This window comes from Cynocephalus volans, chromosome 13 (assembly GCF_027409185.1).
Source record: "Cynocephalus volans isolate mCynVol1 chromosome 13, mCynVol1.pri, whole genome shotgun sequence".
Classification (NCBI taxonomy): Eukaryota; Metazoa; Chordata; class Mammalia; order Dermoptera; family Cynocephalidae; genus Cynocephalus; species Cynocephalus volans.
Genome location: NC_084472.1, coordinates 28090299 through 28114500, shown reverse-complemented (window position 1 = coordinate 28114500; position 24202 = coordinate 28090299). Strand labels below are relative to the sequence as shown.

The following is a 24202-nucleotide window of genomic DNA, read 5'->3' as shown; positions in this document are numbered from 1 at the left end:
TTTTTACCGTGCAGAACAGGTTACTTTTTTGTCTCAAGTGTGAGGGGTTCCTCAAAGATAGATTTTTTTAAGGCAATGAGACATGAGAATATCACTTCAGGAAATGTAATTTAAGAACACGACTAACTAAAACAAGGTAAAATTTCCTTAGTAGAAAGGAATGTTAAAAAAAAAAAAAAAGATGACTGGACTCCATTTCTAGCCTGCAGGTCTGCTTAAATTTAGGATAAAAATTTGCTTTGACTATTGAGATATCAAGTAGTGCCAAATACAGTGCCAAGTATTTTTAGGAGACTTATTTTTAGGTTTTGATAGAAAAACAGTGGTTTAAAGCTAAACTAAAGAGAGGGTTGATAGAACAAATTTGGATACTATTCATGCATAGGGCCTTGAAAACAGAGTTTAGACTCTATGTATTAGACAACAGAGAGCCATTTTAGGTTCCTTAGACACATTTTTAAAACCCGAAGAGTATTTCTTAACATTATATTAAAAATGGTTATTAAATATATTATTCTGATTGCTATGCCTGATATATGTTTGAGACAATATAGTCATTGTTCGGCACAAATTTTGTGATCCTAATATTTCTTGAAGAATTTCCACTGGTCATTTATTTCAAAGAGTAGTGTTGTTAGTATTAATTAAGCAAGCCTTATTGTTTTTGCTTAGTGATAGTTCTTTGATAATTCTAAACAATGTTTCAACATGTCATTTAGACATTTTATAAGTTTTAAGAAAATTTCACTTAAACACTAACTTTTGAAAGTATGTTGCTTTCATTTTTGAAAAATATATTATTTTGAAAATGATTAAGTTTTTTTAAGGGATTAAAAAGAATAGAATGCAATTTTTATGTAAATCTTTAATAGTTTCTGAATGAACTAGGAAAACTGGCAGATTAGACTAGGAAGTAACCTTTGAAGGATACTTAATGCCTGCAGTTTTCTTAAATTTCTTTTGATTAGAAATATTTCACTGGTTACTCAGAGCACAGCCTTCTAACAGCAAGGTGACAGGATCAAGGTCATAGGTTCAGATCCCACCCACCAAAAAAAAAAAAAAAAAAAAAATTCACGAATTTAACTCCCTAGGTGATTAATCTCCGTGGTTTTCAAGTACCAAACTTTGAATAAAATTCAAGTCTACTTTTCAAAATTTCTTTCTTTTCTTTTGGCTGCTGGCTGGTACAGGGATCCAGACCCTTGACTTTCAAAATTTAGATATACATGTTGTTTGTGTCATTTTTGTGCAAGTTCTGATCTTTTTCAGCAATTGAAGATTTCTGTATACTGTAACGCTTTATGTGTTAAGTAAAAGTATAGAAGATATTATTATTTCATTTTACAAATACTTTTCATAGAGCACCAAAAGTATTAGATGCTCCCTGAAAAAGGTTTTTGTGGTCATGTGAATTTGCTTAATGAGCATGTGTTTGTGAGAATTACGTCATTTAGTACATTAAATACTCTGGGAAGACCTGCTCTAAAGAGACCTTTAAAAACTTAATCCAGTATTTTCCCAGATTTATTTGAACACGGTATCATTTTTTCAGAAACAACTCTTAACTGTCTTGTGGAATCAGTGTTCCATGGAGCACATTCTGGGAAATGTAACTTCATAATACAGTATTCAAGAGATTAGCTTTATATGGTAATTTACAAAAGTAAGGTAATGGTAGAGCTGAAATTCATTTGAAATAGAGATGTTATATGATATATAAATACACCTTTTGTGATGTTATAATCTTAATGAAGCCTTAATATAGTTATTTAGCTCTGAGGCTTTTGCATTTTTTGTGTTTGATTTAAGAGCGTTTCTCTTAATAATTCTTAGTTCTTGCCTTCCCCTTTATTAGGTTGGTTCTGTGATGTCCCATTGTATTACTTATCTATTGTTGTGTACCAGATTACCCCAAAACTCAGTCCCTTAAAACAAAAACATTTATTATCTTTCAGTTTCTCAGGAATCTGATAGTGGGGTTAGGTGGGTGGTTCTAGCTCAGGGTCTGTCATCAAATTGCAGTGGAACTGTCAGCAGGGGCTATAGTCATCTGGGGCTGGAGGATCTGCTTCTAATATCATTTGTATGATTTTTGGTAAGCCATGGTTCTTCATTGGCCACATGGGAAACCTCAATTCTATGCCACTTGGGCCTCCATAGGCTCTCTGGGTGTCTTGGTGGCATGGTAGTTAGCTTCTCCCAGAGTGAGTGACCAGAGAGACAACCCAAGATGGAAGTCATAAACGTTTAAAACCTTATCTTAGAAGTGAAGTACTTTTGCTTTTGCTGAATTCACGCACACTAACCATGGGATGTAGGAGGGGACTACACGAGAGTGTGAAATACAAGGAAATAGGGATCGCTGGAGGCCATTTTAGAGGCTGACTGCCACACCTAACTCAGTTCTGAATTTATCCATAGGATTACCTAATAACTGATAAATCCACTCTGAATATAGGGCAAAACTAGAATACCCTTTTATGTTAACACTTATGAACACCAAAAGGTTGATAGCCAAAGGGAGGTTTAGTCCACACATGGCTACTTAATGTTATTTGACAATTATGGACCAACTTTAAGGAAAATACTTGTACAGTATGTCACTAGAGATAGCAGAAATGCAGCATAGTATTGCCATTTCTTTTCTTTTCTTTTTTCTTTCTTTCTTTTATTTTAAAATTTTTTTTAGTTTCTTTGTTCATGATTTGACCAGCCGGGAAGTTTAACTAGGGAGAGAGGCCTGTGTGTGTTTATTTAAATTAGAAAACATAACAATTACAGAAGAAATATTCAGCTCACCATCACCCAGAACTAACAAATATTAACCCTCTGTCATATTTGCTTTTTATTTTTTTCCTAAAAAGAAACCAAACATTATAGATATAAAGTCCCCTTTCTACCTTTCCTTAGTCCCATTTCCTTCCTTCCTTCATAATAGGCAACCATTATGATAGAATTTGCTTGGATACTTTTTGTACATCTGTTATTTATTTATTTACTTGTTTTTGTGGCTGGCTGGTACAGGGATCTGAACCCTTGACCTTGGTGTTGTCAATACCATACCAGCAAGTGCACAAATATCCATGCCACATATGGTATTTTGAAAATATTTTTGACAGATCCCCTTATTGACCAGCTGCACCCCCAAAAAAAGTGTGTGTGTGTGTGTATAGAATGTCATATTTTTAATTAAAAATTCTAGAAATCAACAGAGAGAACACATAGGAAACTTAAAAAGACAGTCTTTATGCTTGTAACTTTATTTAAAATATAGGCAGGCTTGGATTTTGGTATAAAGTATTTTCCATGGAGAAAAAAGTGTCATTTTTTAAATGGGTAAGCACCCAAAACCAGTTATCCAAAGTGGTCTCCTATTTGTATAAGATGACCCATAATACAGTTTGAATAGAGGATGTTGTACCTGCTGCTGCTAATACTGCCTCCATCACTTTTTGTCAGGCATGGTGCTTAGTGCTTTTATACTTACTATCTCATCTAATGATATTTCACCTAAATCCTTAAAATAACCCTGTGGAGTAGGTATTAATCACATGTTACAGATGAGGAAGTTTAAGCACAGAAAAGTTATTCAGGATAACCGGGTAGATAAGTAGTAGGTTGGGATTTAAATTAAAGTCTGACCTCAAAAGCTAGGTCCTAAATCAGTACAGTGGACTGCTTCTGATACTACTATGGAAACTAATTATCCTGTCTGATTATATGAAAAAATATGCCCACATTTCTTACTGTGGACTGTGAGCACTGTCTTCTTGCTACAACAGCCTCAGAACTTATTCCCTGTCCTGAAGCTCTTAACCAGTGGTTATAAGTCTTATAGGCTGAAGCAAGGACTGTAGCAGGGTGGAGGCAGGAGGTATTGGTGTAGGAGAAAGGGTCTGGGCATTTATTTATTTATTTATTTTTAAGTAGCCTTTATTTTTCAGACCAGTGTTAGGTTCACAGCAAAATTAAACAAAGTACAGAGAGTTCGCATATATCCCCTGCCCCTACATTGGACATCCTCCCCGACCATCAATATTTGCTCCAGAGTGGGCATGGATTTTTATGATAGTGAATTAAGGGCTGAGAATGCAGGCAGAAGACCAGGGAAAGCAGAAGGAAGTGCACATGTAGCATTTAATTCCCCTTTCTTTTTCTTTACTATTTTTGGTGTTGATACCATAGACCTATGTTACCCTAGACCAGCCTTAGTGTGATGTGGGAATTAGAGATTGGGTATGGGTGGTAGTTTCTAGCAATTACAAATATAGGAGAAAGGAAAGGACCTGCAATAAGGAAATTGTGAGCAGTAGCATTTAGGAGAGGAAGGAATCCTGTGGTAAATAGACTAGCTAGCCCTTTTGGTATATAAGAGAATGTTCCACTTGGAATTTCTGGTTTCTGATTTGAGTATCCTTTTTGTTTATAAACAACCCAATTTTGGATTATTATGGATTGTGTAGAATTAATTTCAAGTTCTCTCTCTCTCTCTCTCTCTCTTTTTTGAAGTTCATATGAGAGATCCTAATAATCAGCTTCACATAATTAAAAATTTGAAGATAGCAGTAAGCAACATTATCACTCAACCACCTCAGCCTGGAGCCATTCGGAAGCTATTGAATGATGTTGTTTCTAGCAGTCAGCCTGCAGAAGGATTAGTAGCTAATGTGATTACGGCAGGAGATTATGACCTTAACATCAGTGGTATGTAATAAGGTTTATTATCATTTTTTAAATGAAAATTTTCTTTGTTAGAAAAAGTAATTCTGTGACTTGGAGATCATTTAACAAATATTTAAGTGCTTACTGAGTGCTAGAGCCTGGGAGTAGTATTGAAAAACAGTCCCAGGAACTTTGGCTATTTTATTTTAGTACCTAAAGTAATACCTAAAATATATGCATAATACATATTTGTTGAATGAAAGAGCTAACAGTAGATTAAAAAAAATTCTTTTGTGATGTAAATAATATTGTAATTAAATAAAAAGCATTATTTGTTGTATTTTAATCTTGCTTGGTATTAAGTGGAGGAAATGTTTATAAAATATGTATAAATATATAGTCTTTTATGAGTGCTTCTTAATCTGATCTGAATAGAAAATGTTTTGATAACAAGAATGGTAGGTGAAATATATACAAATTTATGTAAAGTGAGTTAGCAGTATTTGGTGTGACTCTTTAATACTGAAAAGTCTTAACTAATTGAAGGATGTGATTGGAAAAGATTGAAAGTACATCACCTAATTATTTCAGCAGCTTAATAAAATAGTCTTTTTAGGCCAGTATAATTTATAATCTAATACTTTAATAAATTCTAATGGTATATTTAAAGATTTTCTTTAACATATGTAGAGAACTTAAATGGCATGTTTTAGGTCGTGAAGTTAGTGGGTTGCACTTAATATACTTAGAAATATTTGTAGAATTATTTTGCTTAAATGTTCCATAATTTTTCTTCTTTCTTTGCCATTAATTTTAATTCCAGCAAGATAGGGTTAACTTGATAATTTTAAGTTTAGAATATTATGGTTATCTTTACCAATCAAAATAATCTGAATTTTATGATACATATTTTGAGCAGTTCCTGGCATAATGTTTTCAACATGAGGCAAAAATGTAGATAATTCTCTGCGAAAGTAATGGATTTTGAACTATTATTTTCCTGTCATCAGTATTGTGTTGTGAAGGGCAATGAATTAAATGCCAGAGTGTCTTAAGTTTTTATACTACTATATAACTATTAGTTAATTGGATAACTTGCATAAGTCACTTAGTGTGCATAAGTCACTTAGTGTTTCTGAGACTCTGTTTCCATCATTGAAAACAAGAGTTTGGTTAGATTCTTTCTTAAGGCCTCTCAGACCTTTAATCTTGTGATTCTATTTTACAGGATCTTAACATTTTTGTTTTTCATGCAACAGATATTTACTGATTTCCTGCTTCATGCTTTGCATTGGAGATGGTAGGGAGAGGCCATGTTGATCAGTAATCATAGAACATTATTATTTATAATACATTATAATCACAATACGTTACAATAGAGATATGGCATATCTGGTATGCTGGAGGACTGAGAGGGCACAGACAGGGATTGCCCATCATATTTAAAAAACAAAAGTGTCTTTTTGTACTGCAAATATTTTTCTAACTTACAAAGGCCACATGCTTTTTACTTTTAAAAAATTCAATTTATCAAAATGATATATGCATGTAGACATAATGCTAAAGACACATATGAGGAAAAAGCGACGGTGATCTGCTCCCTGCCCCACCAATTCTTTTAGTATTTTCCTCTAATATTTATTATGTGTTTCTTTTCTTTTTTTTTTTTTTTTTTTTTAAATTTTATTTTGTCGATATACATTGTAGCTGATTAATGCTCCCCATCACCAAAACCTCCCTCCCTTCTCCCTCCCCCCCTCCCCCCCAACAATGTCCTTTCTGTTTGTTTGTTGTATCAACTTCAAATAATTGTGGTTGTTATATCTTCTTCCCCCCCCCCCCCGGTTTGTGTGTGTATGTGTGTATGTGTGTGTGTGAATTTATATATTAATTTTTAGCTCCCTCCAATAAGTGAGAACATGTGGTATTTCTCTTTCTGTGCCTGACTTGTTTCACTTAATATAATTCTCTCAAGGTCCATCCATGTTGTTGCAAATGGCAGTATTTCATTCGTTTTTATAGCTGAGTAGTATTCCATTGTGTAGATGTACCACATTTTCCATATCCACTCATCTGATGATGGGCATTTGGGCTGGTTCCAACTCTTGGCTATTGTAAAGAGTGCTGCGATGAACATTGGGGAACAGGTATACCTTCGACTTGATGATTTCCATTCCTCTGGGTATATTCCCAACAGTGGGATGGCTGGGTCGTATGGTAGATCTATTTGCAATTGTTTAAGGAACCTCCATACCATTTTCCATAGAGGCTGCACCATTTTGCAGTCCCACCAACAATGAATGAGAGTTCCTTTTTCTCCGCAACCTCGCCAGCATTTATCGTTCAGAGTCTTTTGGATTTTAGCCATCCTAACTGGGCTTAAATGGTATCTCAGTGTGGTTTTGATTTGCATTTCCCGGATGCTGAGTGATGTTGAGCATTTTTTCATATGTCTGTTGGCCATTTGTATATCTTCCTTAGAGAAATGCCTACTTAGCTCTTTTGCCCATTTTTTAATTGGGTTGCTTGTTTTCTTCTTGTAAAGTTGTTTGAGTTCCTTATATATTCTGGATATTAATCCTTTGTCAGATGTATATTTTGCAAATATTTTCTCCCACTCTGTTGGTTGTCTTTTAACTCTGTTAATTGTTTCTTTTGCTGTGCAGAAGCTTTTTAGTTTGATATAATCCCATTTGTTTATTTTTCCTTTAGTTGCCCGTGCTTTTGGGGTCGTATTCATGAAGTCTGTGCCCAGTCCTGTTTCCTGAAGTGTTTCTCCTATGTTTTCTTTAAGAAGTTTTATTGTTTCAGGGTGTATATTTAAATCCTTAATCCATTTTGAGTTGATTTTAGTATACGGTGAGAGGTATGGATCTAGTTTCATTCTCCTGCATATGGATATCCAGTTCTCCCAGCACCATTTGCTGAAGAGGCAGTCCCTTCCCCAGTGAATAGGCTTGGTGCCTTTGTCAAAGATCAGATGGCAGTAAGTGTGTGGGTTGATTTCTGGATTCTCTATTCTATTCCATTGGTCCGTGTGTCTGTTTTTATGCCAGTACCATACTGTTTTGGTTATTATAGCTTTGTAGTATAGCTTCAAGTCAGGTAGTGTTATGCCTCCAGCTTTATTTTTTTTGCTCAGCATTGCTTTGGCTATGCGTGGTCTTTTATTGTTCCATATAAATGTCTGGATAGTTTTTTCCATTTCTGAGAAAAATGTCTTTGGAATTTTGATGGGGATTGCATTGAATTTGTATATCACTTTGGGTAGTATGGACATTTTCACTTATGTTGATTCTTCCAATCCAAGAGCATGGGATATCTTTCCATCTTCTTGTATCCTCTCTAATTTCTCTCAGCAGTGGTTTGTAGTTCTCATTATGGAGATTTTTCACCTGCTTGGTTAACTCATTTCCTAAGTATTTTATTTTTTTGGTGGCTATTGTAAATGGGCAGGCTTTCTTGATTTCACCTTCTGCATGTTCACTATTGGAGAAAAGAAATGCTACTGATTTTTGTGTGTTGATTTTGTATCCTGCTACTGTGCTGAAATCATTTATCAATTCCAGCAGTTTTTTTGGAGAGGTTTTAGGCTGTTCGATATATAGGATCATGTCATCTGCAAACAGGGACAGTTTGACTTCATCTTTTCCAATCTGGATGCCCTTTATTTCCTTCTCTTCTCTGATTGCTCTGGCTAGTACTTCCAACACTATGTTGAATAGGAGTGGTGAGAGTGGGCATCCTTGCCTAGTTCCTGTTCTTAAAGGAAAAGCTTTCAGCTTTTCCCCATTCAGGATGATATTGGCAGTGGGTTTGGCATATATGGCTTTAATTATGTTGAGATACTTTCCCTCTATACCTAACTTACAGAGGGTCTTTGTCATGAATGAGTGCTGAACTTTATCAAATGCTTTTTCAGCATCTATAGAGATGATCATATGGTCCTTGTGTTTGAGTTTATTAATATGGTGTATCACATTTATTGATTGGCGTATGTTGAACCAACCTTGCATCCCTGGGATGAATCCCGCTTGATCGTGATGAATAATTTTACGTATGTGTTGCTGTATTCTGTTTGCTAGTATTTTAGTGAGGATTTTTGCATCTATATTCATCAAGGATATCGGCCTGTAGTTTTCTTTTTTGGTTATATCTTTACCTGGTTTTGGTATCAGGATGATGTTTGCTTCATAGAATGAGTTAGGGAGATTTGCGTCCGTTTCAGTGTTTTGGAATAGTTTGTAAAGAATCGGTGTCAATTCCTCTTTGAATGTTTGGTAAAATTCTGCTGTGAATCCATCTGGTCCTGGGCGTTTCTTTGTTGGGAGCCTTCTGATAACAGCTTCAATCTCCTTTATTGTTATTGGTCTGTTCAAATTTTCTACGTCTTCACGGTTCAGTTTTGGGAGCTTGTGTGTGTCCAGAAATTTATCCATTTCCTCCAGATTTTCAAATTTGTTGGCGTATAGTTGTATATAGTAGTCTCGAATGATTCCTTGTATTTCAGATTAATCAGTTGTAATATCGCCTTTTTCATTTCTAATTTTTGTTATTTGAGTCTTCTCTCTTCTTTTTTTTGTTAGCCATGCTAATGGTTTGTCAATTTTATTTATCTTTTCAAAAAACCAACTTTTTGATTTGTTGATCTTTTGAATTGTTTTTTGGTTTTCAATTTCATTCAGTTCTGCTCTGATCTTAATGATTTCTTTCCATCAGCTAACTTTAGGTTTGGATTGTTCTTGTTTTTCTAGTTCTTTAAGGTGAAGTGTTAGGTTGTTCACTTGCCATCTTTCTATTCTTCTGAAGTGAGCGTTTAATGCAATAAATTTTCCCCTCAATACTGCTTTTGCAGTATCCCACAGGTTTTGGTATGATGTATCATTGTTTTCATTAGTTTCAATAAAGTTTTTGATTTCCTGCTTGATTTCTTCTTGGACCCATATGTCATTAAGTAGAATGCTGTTTAATTTCCATGTGTTTGTATAGTTTCCAGAGTATCGTTTGTTATTAATTTCTAGTTTTAATCCATTGTGGTCTGAGAGGATACATGGGATAATTCCAATTTTCTTGAATTTATTGAGACTTGATTTGTGACCTAATATGTGATCTATCCTGGAGAATGATCCATGTGCTGGTGAGAAGAATGAATATTCTGAGGTTGTTGGGTGGAATGTTCTGTAGATATCTGCCAATTCCAATTGGTCTAGAGTCTTGTTTAGATCTTGTGTTTCTCTACTGATTCTTTGCCTAGATGATCTGTCTAATATTGACAGTGGGGTGTTCAGGTCCCCTGCTATTATGGTATTAGTGTCTGTTTCCTTCTTTAGGTCTAATAGAGTTTGTTTTATAAATCTGGCTGCTCCAACATTGGGTGCGTACATATTTATGATTGTTATGTCTTCTTGATGGATCAGTCCTTTTATCATTAAGTAGTGTCCCTCGTTGTCTCTTTTTATGGTTTTTAGTTTAAAGTCTATTTTGTCAGATATAAGAATAGCCACTCCAGCTCGTTTTTCGTTTCTGTTTGCATGGTAAATCTTTTTCCATCCTTTCACTCTTAGTCTGTGTGAATCTTTATGGGTGAGGTGGGTCTCTTGTAGGCACTATATAGTTGGGTCCTGCTTTTTGATCCAGTCAGCCAGTCTGTGTCTTTTAATTGGGGAATTTAAGCCTTTTACATTAAGAGTTGTTATTGAAAGGTGTTGATTTATTCCTAGCATTTTATTGGTTGTTTGGTTGTCTTAGGTGTCTTTTGTTCCTTGCTTTCTGATTTACTGTTTGGTTTCTGTGTTTCTTGGTTCCTTAGGTTGTAGATAGTGTTTTTGTTAGCTTGTTTTCTCTTCATGAATGCCATTTTTATTATACTAGCGGGTTTAGATTTTTCTTGGGTTTTTATGGCAGTGGTAGTTATTTTTCAGGAACCAAACCCAGTACTCCCTTGAGGATTTCTTGTAAGGGAGGTCGTGTGGTAGTGAACTCCCGCAGTTTTTGTTTGTCTGAGAAATATACTATTTGCCCTTCATTTCGGAAGGATAGCCTTGCAGGGTAGAGTATTCTTGGCTGGCAATCTTTGTCTTTTAGTATTTTGAAAATATCATCCCATTCCTTTCTAGCTTTTAGGGTTTGTGATGAAAAGTCTGATGTTAACCTGATTGGGGCTCCCTTATAGGTGATTTGACGCTTCTCTCTTGCAGCTTTTCAGATTCTCTCTTTGTCTCTGAGTTTTGCCAATTCGACTATGACATGTCTTGGAGAAGGTCTTTTTGGGTTGAATACATTTGGAGATCGTTGAGCTTCCTGGATCTGAAGATCTGTGATTTTTCCTATACCTGGGAAGTTTTCTGCCACTATTTTGTTGAATATGTTTTCAATGGAATCTCCATTTTCCTCCCCTTCTGGAATACCCATGACTCGGATATTTGATCGCTTAAGGTTGTCTGATATCTCTCTCAGATTTTCTTCAATGTCCTTGATTCTTTTTTCTTTCTTTTTGTCTGCTTGTGTTATTTCAAACAGCCCATCTTCAGGTTCAGAGGTTCTCTCTTCAACTTCGACAAGCCTGCTGGTTAAACTCTCCGTTGTGTTTTTTATTTCGCTCAATAACTTCTTCAGTTCAGCAAGTTCTGCTACATTTTTTTTCAGGACATTGATTTCCTTGTACATTTCCTCTTTCAGATCCTGTATACTTTTCCTCATTTCATTATGATGTCTAGCTCAGTTTTCTTGTATCTCATTCAGTTTCCTTAGAATTATCCCTCGAAATTCCTTGTCAGTTATTTCAAGGGCTTCTTGTTCTATAGGATCTAGAGTTTGAGATTTATTAACTTTTGGTGGTGTACTTTCTTGATTTTTTTGTATTTCTGGTATCTTATTTTTGGTGTTTATTCAGTGTGGCAGGGGGTTTCACAGTCCACCGGTTTGAGACTAATGACTAACTAGGATGTTGCTGTGGTTGCCAATTTCGTATGGGTATGGCTCCCTCCGTGACTGCTCAGTTGGCCTCTAGTGCCTTGTGAGTGTGGTTGCCTCGGGTCTTGGGCTTCTCCGGGGAGCCACCTTTCTGGTCAGCTTGGACTCTGCTGGGCTGGTGGATCACGTACCACAGGGTGTGTGATCTCTGTTGAGCTATCACTTCCTGTGCAGGACTTCTCCCTGTTCCGTGTGCTCTGGCCCAGGCTGTTAGATCGTGCAGTGGCCACCCCACTGGGTGTGTGGTTTCTGTCGAGTCTCCACCTCCCTGGCCGCATGTCTCCCCACTCTGTGTGCACTGTGCTGTGCTGGGGCGTGTCTTCTGCACCCCTCGTCTATCAGCTGGGCCTTCAAGACCCTGCTCGGCACCGCCTCGCCCAGGAAGTCTACCAGGTTTCTGCTAGGCACAGACGACCGGTCGCTCTGGGTACCTTTGTAGCACTATGTAGATCTTTCTCGGGACTTGTTCACCTTTGTATCCCCCCGGTATAAACCGAGTCTAGCGCCCGCCTGCAGCCAGCTCTCTGGCAGGTTCAAGCGGACCTGGGAACTCTCCTACCACACTATTCCCAACCAGAAATTCGTTAGGCTTTTTTCCAAACTGGTGGCCACAGAGATGGTATCTGCCTCCCAGTAACAGGAAGTTTACCGGGGGCCGGAGTCCAGGGTGTGGTGGAGTGACAGTCGGCCCGCCCGTACTTCCTTGCCCTCCTGACACTGGCCAGGGCTGCCCCACGCCACCAGCCCCGCCAGAGAACCACGGAGGGAGTGGGAGTGGAGGCCGGCCTGCAGGCTCTGGAAAGCCCCGGGTCGGGTCAAGCAAGTGGGAAGGCTCAGTGATGGCCGAGCCGGGCGGAGCTGCCAGCACCTGGGAAAATGGCGGCAGCCTCGGGGCGGTGAGTGGCCTGGTGGTGCAGGCGGGAGCCAGGTGGGCGACAGCCCCCCAAACAGAGCTGGGCCAGGGGTCACTCACAGTGCTGTGCCAGGTCGGGTGCTCACTCTCTGTCTCTGGTTTGCCGCCTTCGCTGTTCTCGGCCGCTGACGCCTCGGGCTGTTCAGTCGCGGCGCGGCTTGGGCGCTCCCAGGAATCTTCTTTAATGCCGGCCTGAAATCTCGAATCCTGAATAGGGCAGCTGGCCCCGGTCTCTGGGATCCTGTCTGCATCCACAGCAGCCCTGGCGCCGTGTTGCCTGTTTAGAGACTCGCTTTTGCAGCTAAGAAACAGTTCTTTTCCTGCTCCACACTTCAAAGCTGTTGCCTGTAAGTGAGGCAGCCTCTCCTGCCGGGGGCAAAGTGGCGGTCACCCCCCACGACCGGCCACCAGCAGCGGTCCTCCCTTAAGAGATGGCAAGAGGAAGGTCCACAAGTTTCCCAGCTGCCTGAGGCCCAGTGGCCGCCTTTTCCACCTCACCTACTCCACGCCAACCGCCGCAGCCACCGCCATCTTGAAAACTCCTTATTATGTGTTTCTAAGTAATATTTTTATATGGCTGTCTATGGCTTAATCAGTCTTAAATTTTATTCATTGACTTCTTGTTATGAGTGATGAGGATTTAACTTACTTACTCCCCTTCCTTTTTTCCCCATTTCCCGAATGTAGTTTTCACAATTTTTGGTTAATATTCACTGTTTACAAATATTGTTTACTAAATATTGTTTACTTCTTCACTGCTGAACCAATTAATTGGCTTTCATGTATAGTATTTCATTAAAAACATCTTGGACTGGCTGGTTAGCTCAGGTTTTTAGAGTGTGGTACTTTACAGCAAGGTCCAGGGTTGGATCCCTGTACCTTTTTTGGCCACAGCTGCCAAAAAAACCCAAAAAACAAGACCATCTTGCTCAGAGTCCTTTATTTTCTTGCTAGCCTCTCAAACTTCCTCAATAAGATTTTTCACTTGAAAGATTAATTTCTTTTTTTTTGTTTGTTTGTTTTTTTTCGTGACTGGCGCTCAGCCAGGGAGTGCACCGGTCATTCCTATATAGTATCCGAACCCGCGGCGGGAGCGTCGCCGCGCTGCTAGCGCAGCACGCTACCGAGTGCGCCACGGGCTCAGCCCAGAAAGATTAATTTCTTAAAAAATCCTTTTATCAAGATCTCTTTCCAGAAATCTTCTCTCTTTCTATTCCATACATTCTCAGTGGAGATGATATCACCTCCCAATGATGATAAAGTGAAAATTGGATCTTGGTGGTCAAAAAGTCTTAGATATTGCAGTGGTTTGTGACTCTCCAATGGTCATGGTGCATAAATAGATGCACAATATATCTATGGTATTATGTAAAAAATTTTTTTGTTGGGGGAAAGGAGCAACTAGAAAAAAAGTCTAAAAATGCTCATTGGGGGGAAAATAATGAGATAAAAGTTGATAAACAGTGTTATATTCCATCTTGGACTGATTATTCTCCAATACCTGTTTCACACCTGTCTCACACCTGTCATCCTGAGGATTTCATTCTCTATTCTTCTTGTAGACTGTCATTCATATCTTTTTTGGTGTATTTCCTTGATGTGGTGAAGGACATCTCTAGTAGCTTCCTGAGAAAGGATGCATGGAAAATAAAGTTGTTGAGAAGAGAATGTCTGAAAATGTTCTTATTTTATGTACTTGATTGATGGTTTGACTGTATATGTTATTAGAAATCATTTCACTCAGAATTGATCCACTTTCTTTCAGCTTTTAGTATTGCTCTTAAGTAGTTGGAAACCATTATGATACATATTCTCTTCCATCCCTCTGACTTTTAGAAGCGCTTTATCTCTGCTATTTTGAAATTTAATGTTGGGCCCATTGTAACTCCTTATTTACTCATCGTAGTGAGCAGCTCCTTTCCACAGTCTGGTTACATATATAGTATACTCTTTAATCCTGAGAAATTTTCTTATATTCTTTCTTTGTTATTTCTTCCCCGTTGCTTTCCCTGTTGTTTCTGGAACTACTGCTAATTGGATGTAGAACTTCTTGAGTTAATCCTCTAATGTTTTTATCTTTTTACCAATATTTTTCATCTGTCTTTTTGTTTTACTTTCTAGGGGATATCTTTGACTTTATCTTCTGACCTTCCTATTGAATTATTTTTTTCTTTTTGGAGACATTTTCTTGTTCTCTGGATTTTCCTTTTTTGTGCCATGCTGTTCTTGTTTCATGTTGTGGATGTCTTAACTCTGAGGACATTAATAAGTTGTTGTTGGCTTCTTTCTGTTTTTAAGTTTTCTTCTATCTTAAGCTTTCTTCTCTCATTCACAGTATTTTTTCAGTTTGTTTGTTTTTATCTTTTTCACGTTGGAAACTTTCCTCAAATGTCTGATGAGCCTGTGGCATTATTTTCTATTTCAAATTGAGGCATTAGAACCCTGACTGGGCATAAGAAAAGCTTATCAGTTAGTGGAATTCGTTATTGGGTGGTGAGGTTGTTGAGTAGGCTTGAGGGTTGCCTGGTTTTCATGACACATAGTTCTTTTCTTTGGGATTACTTAGTTTCTGCAGAGAAGGATTCTCAAATCTACTGAGTGCCTATCTGTATACTGGGGAGGCCTTATTTATTTTTTTAAACAATCTATTAAAGTGGTTTGGTAGGTAGTTTATAGGAACAATGTAGTTAGGATTTGATTGTGAGAAATTATTTTATCTAATTATATTACTTGCATTCTCAGGTCCCTGCCAACATCTCCACATAAGGGAGATTGATTGCTATTTGCTTTTAAAAACAGGTGCTGGCACTACTATAACTGAACTCTTTAGGCATATTTTTAAAAGAATCCCAAGTGGTTAGGATAAACTACATACGAGAAGGAAATAGTTTCTTTTTTTTCTTTTTTTTAAAAAATTTGTTTATTATTAATTACTTTTTTTCCATTCAGAGATGTTGTGGAGCAGTGGGAGGGGAACAGGAAGGGGGGTAGGAGGACAGTGATGGGGTAGGGGGTCAGGGCAGGTCCATGGCCAGCTCCTTTGCTGGCCAGGTTGTGAAGGGTGGGGGGGGCATGGCTGAGGCCTGTGTCCCCCATCCCTTGCCCCCTGCTTGGGTTCCTGGGGGGTTCCTGGTGATGGCTCGGTGGTTGTTGGACTGTATGCTGATGTTGGGGGTGTGGCTGAGGCCCTTGGCACCCCCACCCTGGCTTGGGGGTTTGGGGGACTTCTAGCTGCAGTGTGGTGGTTGCTGGGCTAGATGCAGACTTGGGGGGAGGGGCGTGGCTGAGGCCCTTGGCAACTCCCCACCCCACTCCTGCTGGGGAGGGGGAGAGGCTTCCTGCTCTTTTAGGTTTTATAGGTGTTCTTTGGTGGTGTTAGACCCTTACTGCTTAATATCAGAACTTTGTCTCTGCTCTGTGGGTGTTTTGTGTTTTCTTTCACTTTGTTGGAATATTAGCTACCCCTACCACTTAAACTCTGCACTGGAACTAATTTGTTGTCCTTTGGTTGTTTCTAAAATGGTGGAACTTCCTGTGGGGACCAGCACTTCAGCCCTGTGGTTGAGCTAAATTGCTGCTTTGCGCTGATTCCCTGGGGAAGGCTTTTTGTGTTAGCTCAAGTTTTAATTCTTGACCTTGTAAGCATTTCTGGGTCTTGTGAGGTCCGCTACACCTGGGTTGTGTGGAAACTCCAGTCTGAGACTGAGTCTTTTCAGCACACTGCACACCCTGCAGTTCTATATTCCTGACCAGTCTCCACTGAGTAGGTGTGTGCTGATTGGCGGGCAGATCAGCTGTCCACACTGTGCCCCAGTAGTCCCCCAGTGGGCCAATCTCCCCCACTGCCCACACTCCAAACACTTCCCATGGGGCGGGCGATGTGTCAGTCCCTTGCAGTGACTCCCCAGCCTTCGAATGGCTCCTTTTTTTGGTTGTCTTTTGCTCCTCGCTCCTATGTGGGTCCAAGGGAACTCAGTCAATGGTCTTGCTGGGCAGGGGCCACCAAGGCCTTCCTCTCTCCTGAAGTCTCCAAGTAACTTCACACAAAGGGTACAGCAGTGGTTTTTGCCAGCTCTTGCTCTGTGTGTTCAACAGGGCCAACCTTGAAATGGTTAGGGCTCAATATGGTCAGAGTGGTCTCTCCTTTCTCTCATTGCGGCTTCTCCCACCTTCATGAAATCTCTAGGTCTCTCCTCCTTTTCCTCTGAGCTTTAGTAGCCCTATCCTGGCAGTCCTTGCTTTTTAATAGTTGTAAATTGGTCGATTGTGGAAGAGAGTGATGCTGGGGACTGTCTATTCTGCCATCTTGATTTTGATTTTGAAAAGTTCTTTTTTGGCTTCTTTAGCTTCTTCTCTTACTTTATGGCACCTCCTTTCAGCTTTTTTTTTTATGTTGGCCTTGAGGAATAGGAATGATGAAGTACTGAATTCATTTTAGTAAAATTTTGTTAGAATAATTTTCTTTGGAGATTATAGTAAGTGATTTTATCTATTTTAGTAAGGTATTAATTCTCTGTATATCCAGAAGTATGCTTCTAATTTTTACCATTAATGTGAGTTAGCATACTTTTCATGTGTGTGGCTCTGTTTAAGAAATAGAAGTTAGATATTTACTTCATAAACCTAGCTTAACAGTGCCATGTTTTCTTCATCAGATTGGTCAATTAAAGCTAGTGTTCCTTGGTACAGTAATTGGAAAGACACATTGATGGAATTGAAAGAATCCTCGTTATATACAGGTATTTCTTGTGGTGATCTTAGTTTCTCAGATTATTCTCACTCTAATCCTTGCCTATTATCTTTTTTTCCACTTAGCTACTACTTTTTCATATTCGACCCAATTAACATGTCTGTCTAATTTTTATATAATGAGGGGGGTCCGGTGATGCCTTTTCACCTTTTGTTATCTATCCTATTATCTATTATGTGTTGTATTTACTTTTCACTTACAATGTTATCTGCTGACTGTAGGTATTGTCCTTGAATAGTAACTGTTTGGGCAGTATCCTATTTGATAAGAAGGAAGAACATACTACTCTTCCTTACCAATACTTCAAAGTACATTCTGCATTGAGAAACTTAACTACTAGGATAACATGGTTGCCATTTTAATTCCAAACAGAATGCGTAGAGATGGAAAGGAGTATGAGCAAAATAGTGATTTGATCCCATAATAAGTACAAGAGAATTTTTAAGCGGAAAGAATTGTCACTAAGTGTTAAAGTCTTGTGTTAACATAAAATTTTTAAAAGGTACCAATTTTTTTCCCCCACTTTCTGTGAAAACACATCATTTGAAAAAGAGAAAAATACAAGGATGCTCTTGATTTATTGGCATGTAACAAAATTGAAGGAGGACTTCCTATTTGGCCCATCAAGGAAACACATCGCTGAAGGGACAACTTACCTTATCAACCTGAAGAATAAAACTCATTTCTACCATGTATATATATATATTTTTAAAAAAAAAATTTTTTTTTTCTTTTCTTTCTTTTGCCGTGTATATTTTTAAGTTTTTCATTTGCTTGTCATATCCTTAGTTGAGTACCGAGTTCCGTTTTGCACTGGTATTTTGAAAGGTATTATTTCTTTTTTTTTTTTTTTTTTTTTTTTTTTTTTTTTTCCGGTGACCGGCGCTCAGCCAGGGAGTGCACTGATCATCCTTATATAGGATCTGAACCCGCGGCGGCGGGAGCGTCGCCGCGCTGCTAGCGCAGCACGCTACCGAGTGCGCCACGGGCTCAGCCCGAAAGGTATTATTTCATTTAAGAACTTGTATGTATATGTATGTGTATACATTTTGCTTTTTTCTTTTCAATTTAATTTTATTTTTAATGTGTATGCATTTACATAGTTCTAAAGTCAAAACTATACAACAAGGTACAGAGAGATATAGCCTGAATTCATATCCCTTCCTCTTTTTCATCTGTGTTCTTTCTCTTCTCTCCCTTAAAGATAATTAAATGTTTTAGATTTATTCTTCTATTATTTTTATTTGAAAATATAAGCAAATATGTGTGTGGCTCTTCACATTTTCTGCCTTACACAAAAATGCATACTTTTCTCTATTACTTTTTTCACTTAATGTATCAGGGAGAGCACTTCATAGCAATATAAAGAGATTGTCCCCTTTCTCTTACAGCTGCATAGTGCATCCATTTAGTGGATATACCATAATTTATTTAACCAGTTCTTTTCTGATGGACATGTATGTTTTCTAGTCTTGTGTTATTACAGATAATGTTGTAAAGAATAGCTATTTTGGAAGATCTACTTTGTTTATTCAGAACTCCCTACCCCCACCATGAAACAAACCCCTTTTCATATGACTACAACTTATCTATTGTTTGTTCAGTGTAAGCAGAATTGAAACAACAAAGTAAACAGAAAATAATCAAATAGGTAGAGATAGTAATTTCCACGTATCTGTAGAGATTCCTTCCTGTTTAACCGAAATTTTCACTATCTATTCTTTATGTTCTTGTCATCGGTACTAAGTGAAAATATATGTTAATTTTGAAGACAGACTCATTTTGACTGATATTCAGTAGGGAAGGATATATGTTTGGCTGGTGAAGAAATTGGTTTCCTATTGTAACATATTAGTCTATGTAATTTATTCTCCAATTTTGCCATTTTTCATATAGATTACCATATTTCTGGGAATGCTTTTCCTTTTCTACAGGCAATGAACATGAAATTGTTACAGTAATAGTTCTATTACTCAGACTACAACATATAGGTCATTCTCATGAGACATTTGTTGGAATTAAAGTTTTTTGTGTATTTGATACTAGGTATATGCTGTTTGGTCAAGATGAATGGGTTTTTTCTTCAAGCTTTCCAGTTGTCTAATGTGGTATTTATAATGTAAGCAGAAAGAATATATTTGCTGTGTTTTTAGTGATTAAGATGAAAACAAAAAGGATATAAGGTTTAGTAATCAGTACAAATAGTTAGGAATGGAGTGTCCTTTTAGTAAAAGCTGTGATTTGGATAATCTGCTTAAACCTAGTGAAATGACTAAGTTTAAGTAAGTTCACATGAAAAAAAGGAGAATAGTTATAATGTAAAATGCTTAGCATGGAATAAGAGTTGACATTTTAAGAATCACATTATAGAGGACTTCCAGTCAGGATGATGGAATAGATGGCACCCAGTGTCACCCTCTCCCACAGTCATCCAATTTACAACTATTAGAAAGCAAAGATTGCCAAGCTGGGGCTGCTAGAGCTCAGGGGAAGAGTAAAAGAGACCTACAGAGTTGATGAAGGCAGGAGAAGCCACGATGAGAGAAAGAAGGAACCGCTTCGACCGTTTCAAGCCCTGACCATTTCAAGCCTGGCCCTGGTGAGCACATGGAATAAGAGCTGGCAAAAGCAGGGGGTGTGCCTTTTGTATGAAGTTGCATGGAAGCTGCAGGGGAGAGGAAGGCCTTGGTGGCCCCCAGACCAGCAAGACCACTAACAGGGTTCCCATGGACCCACAAAGGAGTGAGGAGCCACAAACAACTGAAAAAAGGACTTACTTAGAGGCCAGTGAGTCATCACAAGGGACTGATGCATGGCCCGCCCCATGGGAAGTGTTTGGAGTGTGGGGTGGGGTGGAGAAGGGCCCACCCGGAGAACATTTGGGCACAGCATGGACAGCTAATCTGCATTCCAGTCAACACACGCCCATTCACTGGACACTGGACAGGAATCTAGAACTGCAGGGGGTGCAGTTTGCTGAAAAGACTCAGTCTCAGCCTGGAGTTTCCATACAACCCAGGTGTACCGGACCTCACAAGACCCGGAAGTGCTTACAAGGTCAATAATTACACCCTGAGCTGCACAAAGAGCCTTCCCCAGAGAATCAGCAGCAAAGCAGCAATTTAGCTCAACCACAGAGATGAAGTTTTGGTCCCCACAGGAAGTTCCACCATTTTAGAAATAACCAAAGGACAACAAATTGGCTCCAATGCAGAGTTTAAGTGGTGGGAATAGCAAATAATCCAACACAGAAGTGAAAGAAAACACAAAACACCCACAGATCAGAGACAAAGTTCTGATATCAACCAGTAAAGGTCTAACACCACCAGAGAACACCTGTAAAACTTAGAAGGACTGGAAGTCCCCCCATGCTCCCAAGCTGGGGTGGGAGGAGGGCTGAGGGCCTCAGCTGTGCCCTGCCAAGCTCACATCCAGTCCAGTGATGACCACCAGGCTGCTGCCAGATGCACCCAGGGCTCCCCAGCCTGGGTGGGGAGAGGCCGAGGGCCTCAGCCATGCTCCTCTGATGTCAGCATCCAGCCTAGCAGTGACCTCCAGGCCACTGCCAGAAGTGCCCTGTGCTCCCAAGCTGGGGTGGTGGTGGGGCCAAAGGCCTCAGCTGTGCCCATCTGCTTCCAGCTCAGCAATGACCACTAGACTGCTGCCAGAAGTGCCCTGAGCTTCCAAGCCAGGGCAGTTTGGGGCTGAGGGCTTCAGCCCTGCCCCCACAATGTCTTCAATCAGCCCAGCGACAACTGTGTCCAACTCAGCAATGACCACCAAACTGCTGCTGGAAGTGTCACAGTCCCCTCAGGGAGGTGGTGGGCTGAGGGCCTCAACCACACCCCCTTGCCATCTGCATCCAGCCCAGCGATGACCACCAGGCCGCTGCTGGTAATGCCCCAGGCTCCCAAGCCAGGCCAGAGGGGCCAAGGTCCTTATTCTGGCCCCTCCAACGTCAGCGTCCAGCCCAGCAAAGACCAGCAGGCTGCTGCGGGAAGTGCCCTGAGCTCCCAAGCCTGGGTTGGGAGGGCTAAGGGCCTCAGCCATGCCCCCACCCCCACCCAATATCTGCATCCATCAGTGACAACCTCCAGGCTGCTGCTGGAAGCACCCCAGGCTCCCAAGCCAGGGTGTGGGGGGTTGAGGGTCTTAGCCATGGCCCCCTAACGTCTGCAGTCAGCCCAGAGGCAACCACTGAACCGTTGCCAGAAGCGACCCCAACCTGGGCCCCCCTGCCAGAATGAAAGGAGTGCTGTGGGCCTCGACCACGCCCCACCCTTCCTTCTTCCTCCTCCCTCCTCCTCCCACCCTTTCTCCCTTTCCTTTCCCTCTTCACCTCCCCACCAACTGATCTGCAACATCTTAGAATGTAAAGAAAAAATAATAAATATGTCCCCGCCCCAAAAGAATTACATTATATACATTTATGAAATGAAAATATATCTCTTTGTATTTGATTATAAGGTAAATATGTTTTGAAATTTCATTTAAAGATGGTTTATTACTGTCGTACTTAAGTAATCAAATTATAAAGTAGGGTTTGTCAACCATACCACTATTGACATTTTGAGCCAGATAATTCTTTGTTGTGGGGGCTGTCTTGTCCTGTGCATTGTAGGATATTTTGCATTATTCCTGACCTCTTTCCCTAGATGCTAGTAGCAAATCCCTCCTCCCCCAATTCTGACAACCAGAAATATCTCCAGACATTGCCAGGTGATTCTTGGGGGTCAAAATCACCCTTGGTTGAGAACTGTTGTTCTGAGGTGATATTTCTGGAAAGGAACTACTTATGACAGCATGATTAGTGGCAGGGGTACAAAACTTAGATCATTTAAAAATCTTTTTACTCATGTAGGTATATTTAGAGCACTAATAAGTAAATAGGTTGTGGGAACACTGTAGGTTTGGGAATAACCAAATTTTATTTTTGCAAGTATGTATACTCGCATATATAATTGTGTAAATGGCTTAAGAGCTATACAAGGGCAGTTCAAAAATTTTGTGGAAATGTTCATATTATCTTTTAGTTCTATTTTTCCACAAACTTTTTAAAGTACTCTGGTGTGTGTATATGTACAAGGGGTCTTCAAAAAGTTTGTTTAAAGATTCATATTATCTTTTAATTCTGTTTTTATGTAAACTTTTAGAAGTATCCTTGTATATGATGTGTGAGTGTATTCACACACATATCCCATGAATATCTTAAAAGCACAGGTGAAAAATGCTTGTTTACTGCTAGAAATTACCTTTTACACCTTTTAGGAATATGGACTTAAAATTTTGTTGTAAACTGATTCTATTGAGGAATTTTAACTGTTTTATATATTGTTAATTTTAGGTACTACTCCATGGTTTGAGTCTTACAGAGAGACCTTTCTTCAGTCATTGCCAGCATCAGATCATGAATTTTTGAACCACTATTTAGCATGTATCCTTTGAACTTTATGTTGTTTTAAAATCAAATATTATGGAAGTTATTAATCTTAGAAATAGTTAAATGAGGCAAAATTGTTGAGAGGATATAGAGATTGGAGAAATTTTTTATTAATGATGTTTTAGGCTTTTGTTATTGTTTTGTTAAATGTCAGCCTAAATACAGGACTGCTGTAAGTAATGTTCAATTATAAAATAAGACTACTGAGGGCTTATTATTTTTCCTTAGGTCTCTAGTTGAATATTTTATGCTTTACTAAAATTTAAAATCATTTTAGAAAGAGAAAATGTAAATGGTCAATGCCAATTGCATTTGCTAATTGCCTCAAAATTAATTGCTTAATCTGAGGCTCATATTTTAAAACCATTTTCCATATTTTTAGTAACCTTTTTATGGGTATTATCCTCCTTTGAAGTTTGTGCATTTTTAGTTTCTTTCTTTCTTTTTTTTTTCTTGGCAGCTGGCCAGTATGGGATCTTGACCTTGGTGTTATTTGAACTATGCTTCCCAAGTGAGCTAACCGGCCAGCCCTTTTTTTTTTTTTCATAAATTTTGGGGTTTTTTTGTCATTTTTTGGCAGCTGGCCAACGCAGGGATTGGACTCTGGAACTCAGTGTTATCAGCACCGTACTCTAACCTACTGAGTTAATGGGCCAGCCCTTACTTAATGAGGTTACAGAGAAAAGTTAAGAGGTAAGATATTGGTTAGAGCGTGGTATTGTAACACCAAGGTCAAGGGTTTGGATCCCCATACTTGCCAGCTGCCAAAAAGAAAAAGAAAAAAGAGGTAAGATAGAGATGAAACAGCACTAAGGTGGAATGGGGAGGAATAATGTTCATCAGAATTGTTCATTAAGTTGATAGTTATACACTTTTGATAACTGTTCATTTTTAATTTTTATGGATTTCCTTATCAAGTATGTAAATGACCTAAAAAACTGTCAACAAAAAGTCTTTAAGATTTAGAACCTTAAATTACTTTGGGAGTATTGGAGAAATTATTTTGTGCTTTCAGTGAAAACCTATGAAATCAGATTTTTTTTTTTTTGGCTGAGAAAATATCTCCTTAAAGTTTATCTTAATAGAATAATATTTAGCATTGTGATAAGTAATGATTACCTTAATCACATGGTTTACAAGGTATGTTGGTAGCATCATCTAGTGAAGCTGAGCCTGTGGAACAGTTTTCAAAGTTGTCACAAGAACAGCATCGAATTCAGCATAACAGTGATTATTCCTACCCCAAGTGGTTTATACCAAATACACTTAAATATTACGTACTTTTACATGATGTAAGTGCAGGAGATGAACAGAGGTAAGTTTTATTTTTTTAATTAAAAATTTTTTTTTATTGTTAAATTTAATTTAACAATTGTTAATTTTTTAAATTGTTAAATGATTTAACATTAATTTGGACAAGGCTTGTTTAAATTGTGAGTTAATTTTTTTATCCAAGAAAGTA

At 38.7% G+C, this 24202-nt stretch overlaps 1 protein-coding gene across 4 annotated transcripts in view; it reads left to right on the top strand.

Annotated features, from left to right (window-relative positions):
* Positions 1–24202, top strand: part of TRAPPC8 (trafficking protein particle complex subunit 8) — an 85030-nt gene that overhangs the window by 2944 nt on the left and 57884 nt on the right. For 2 of the 4 annotated variants that reach the window (XM_063077214.1, XM_063077213.1), the window contains exons 2-4: positions 4513–4707; positions 22645–22734; positions 23881–24055. In XM_063077214.1, coding sequence (XP_062933284.1) covers positions 4513–4707; positions 22645–22734; positions 23881–24055 — 460 coding nt within the window. Of the gene's footprint in view, positions 1–4512; positions 4708–17231; positions 17290–22644; positions 22735–23880; positions 24056–24202 lie in introns of those variants that run through there. The other 2 variants (XM_063077216.1, XM_063077215.1) reach the window with 2 other exon arrangements.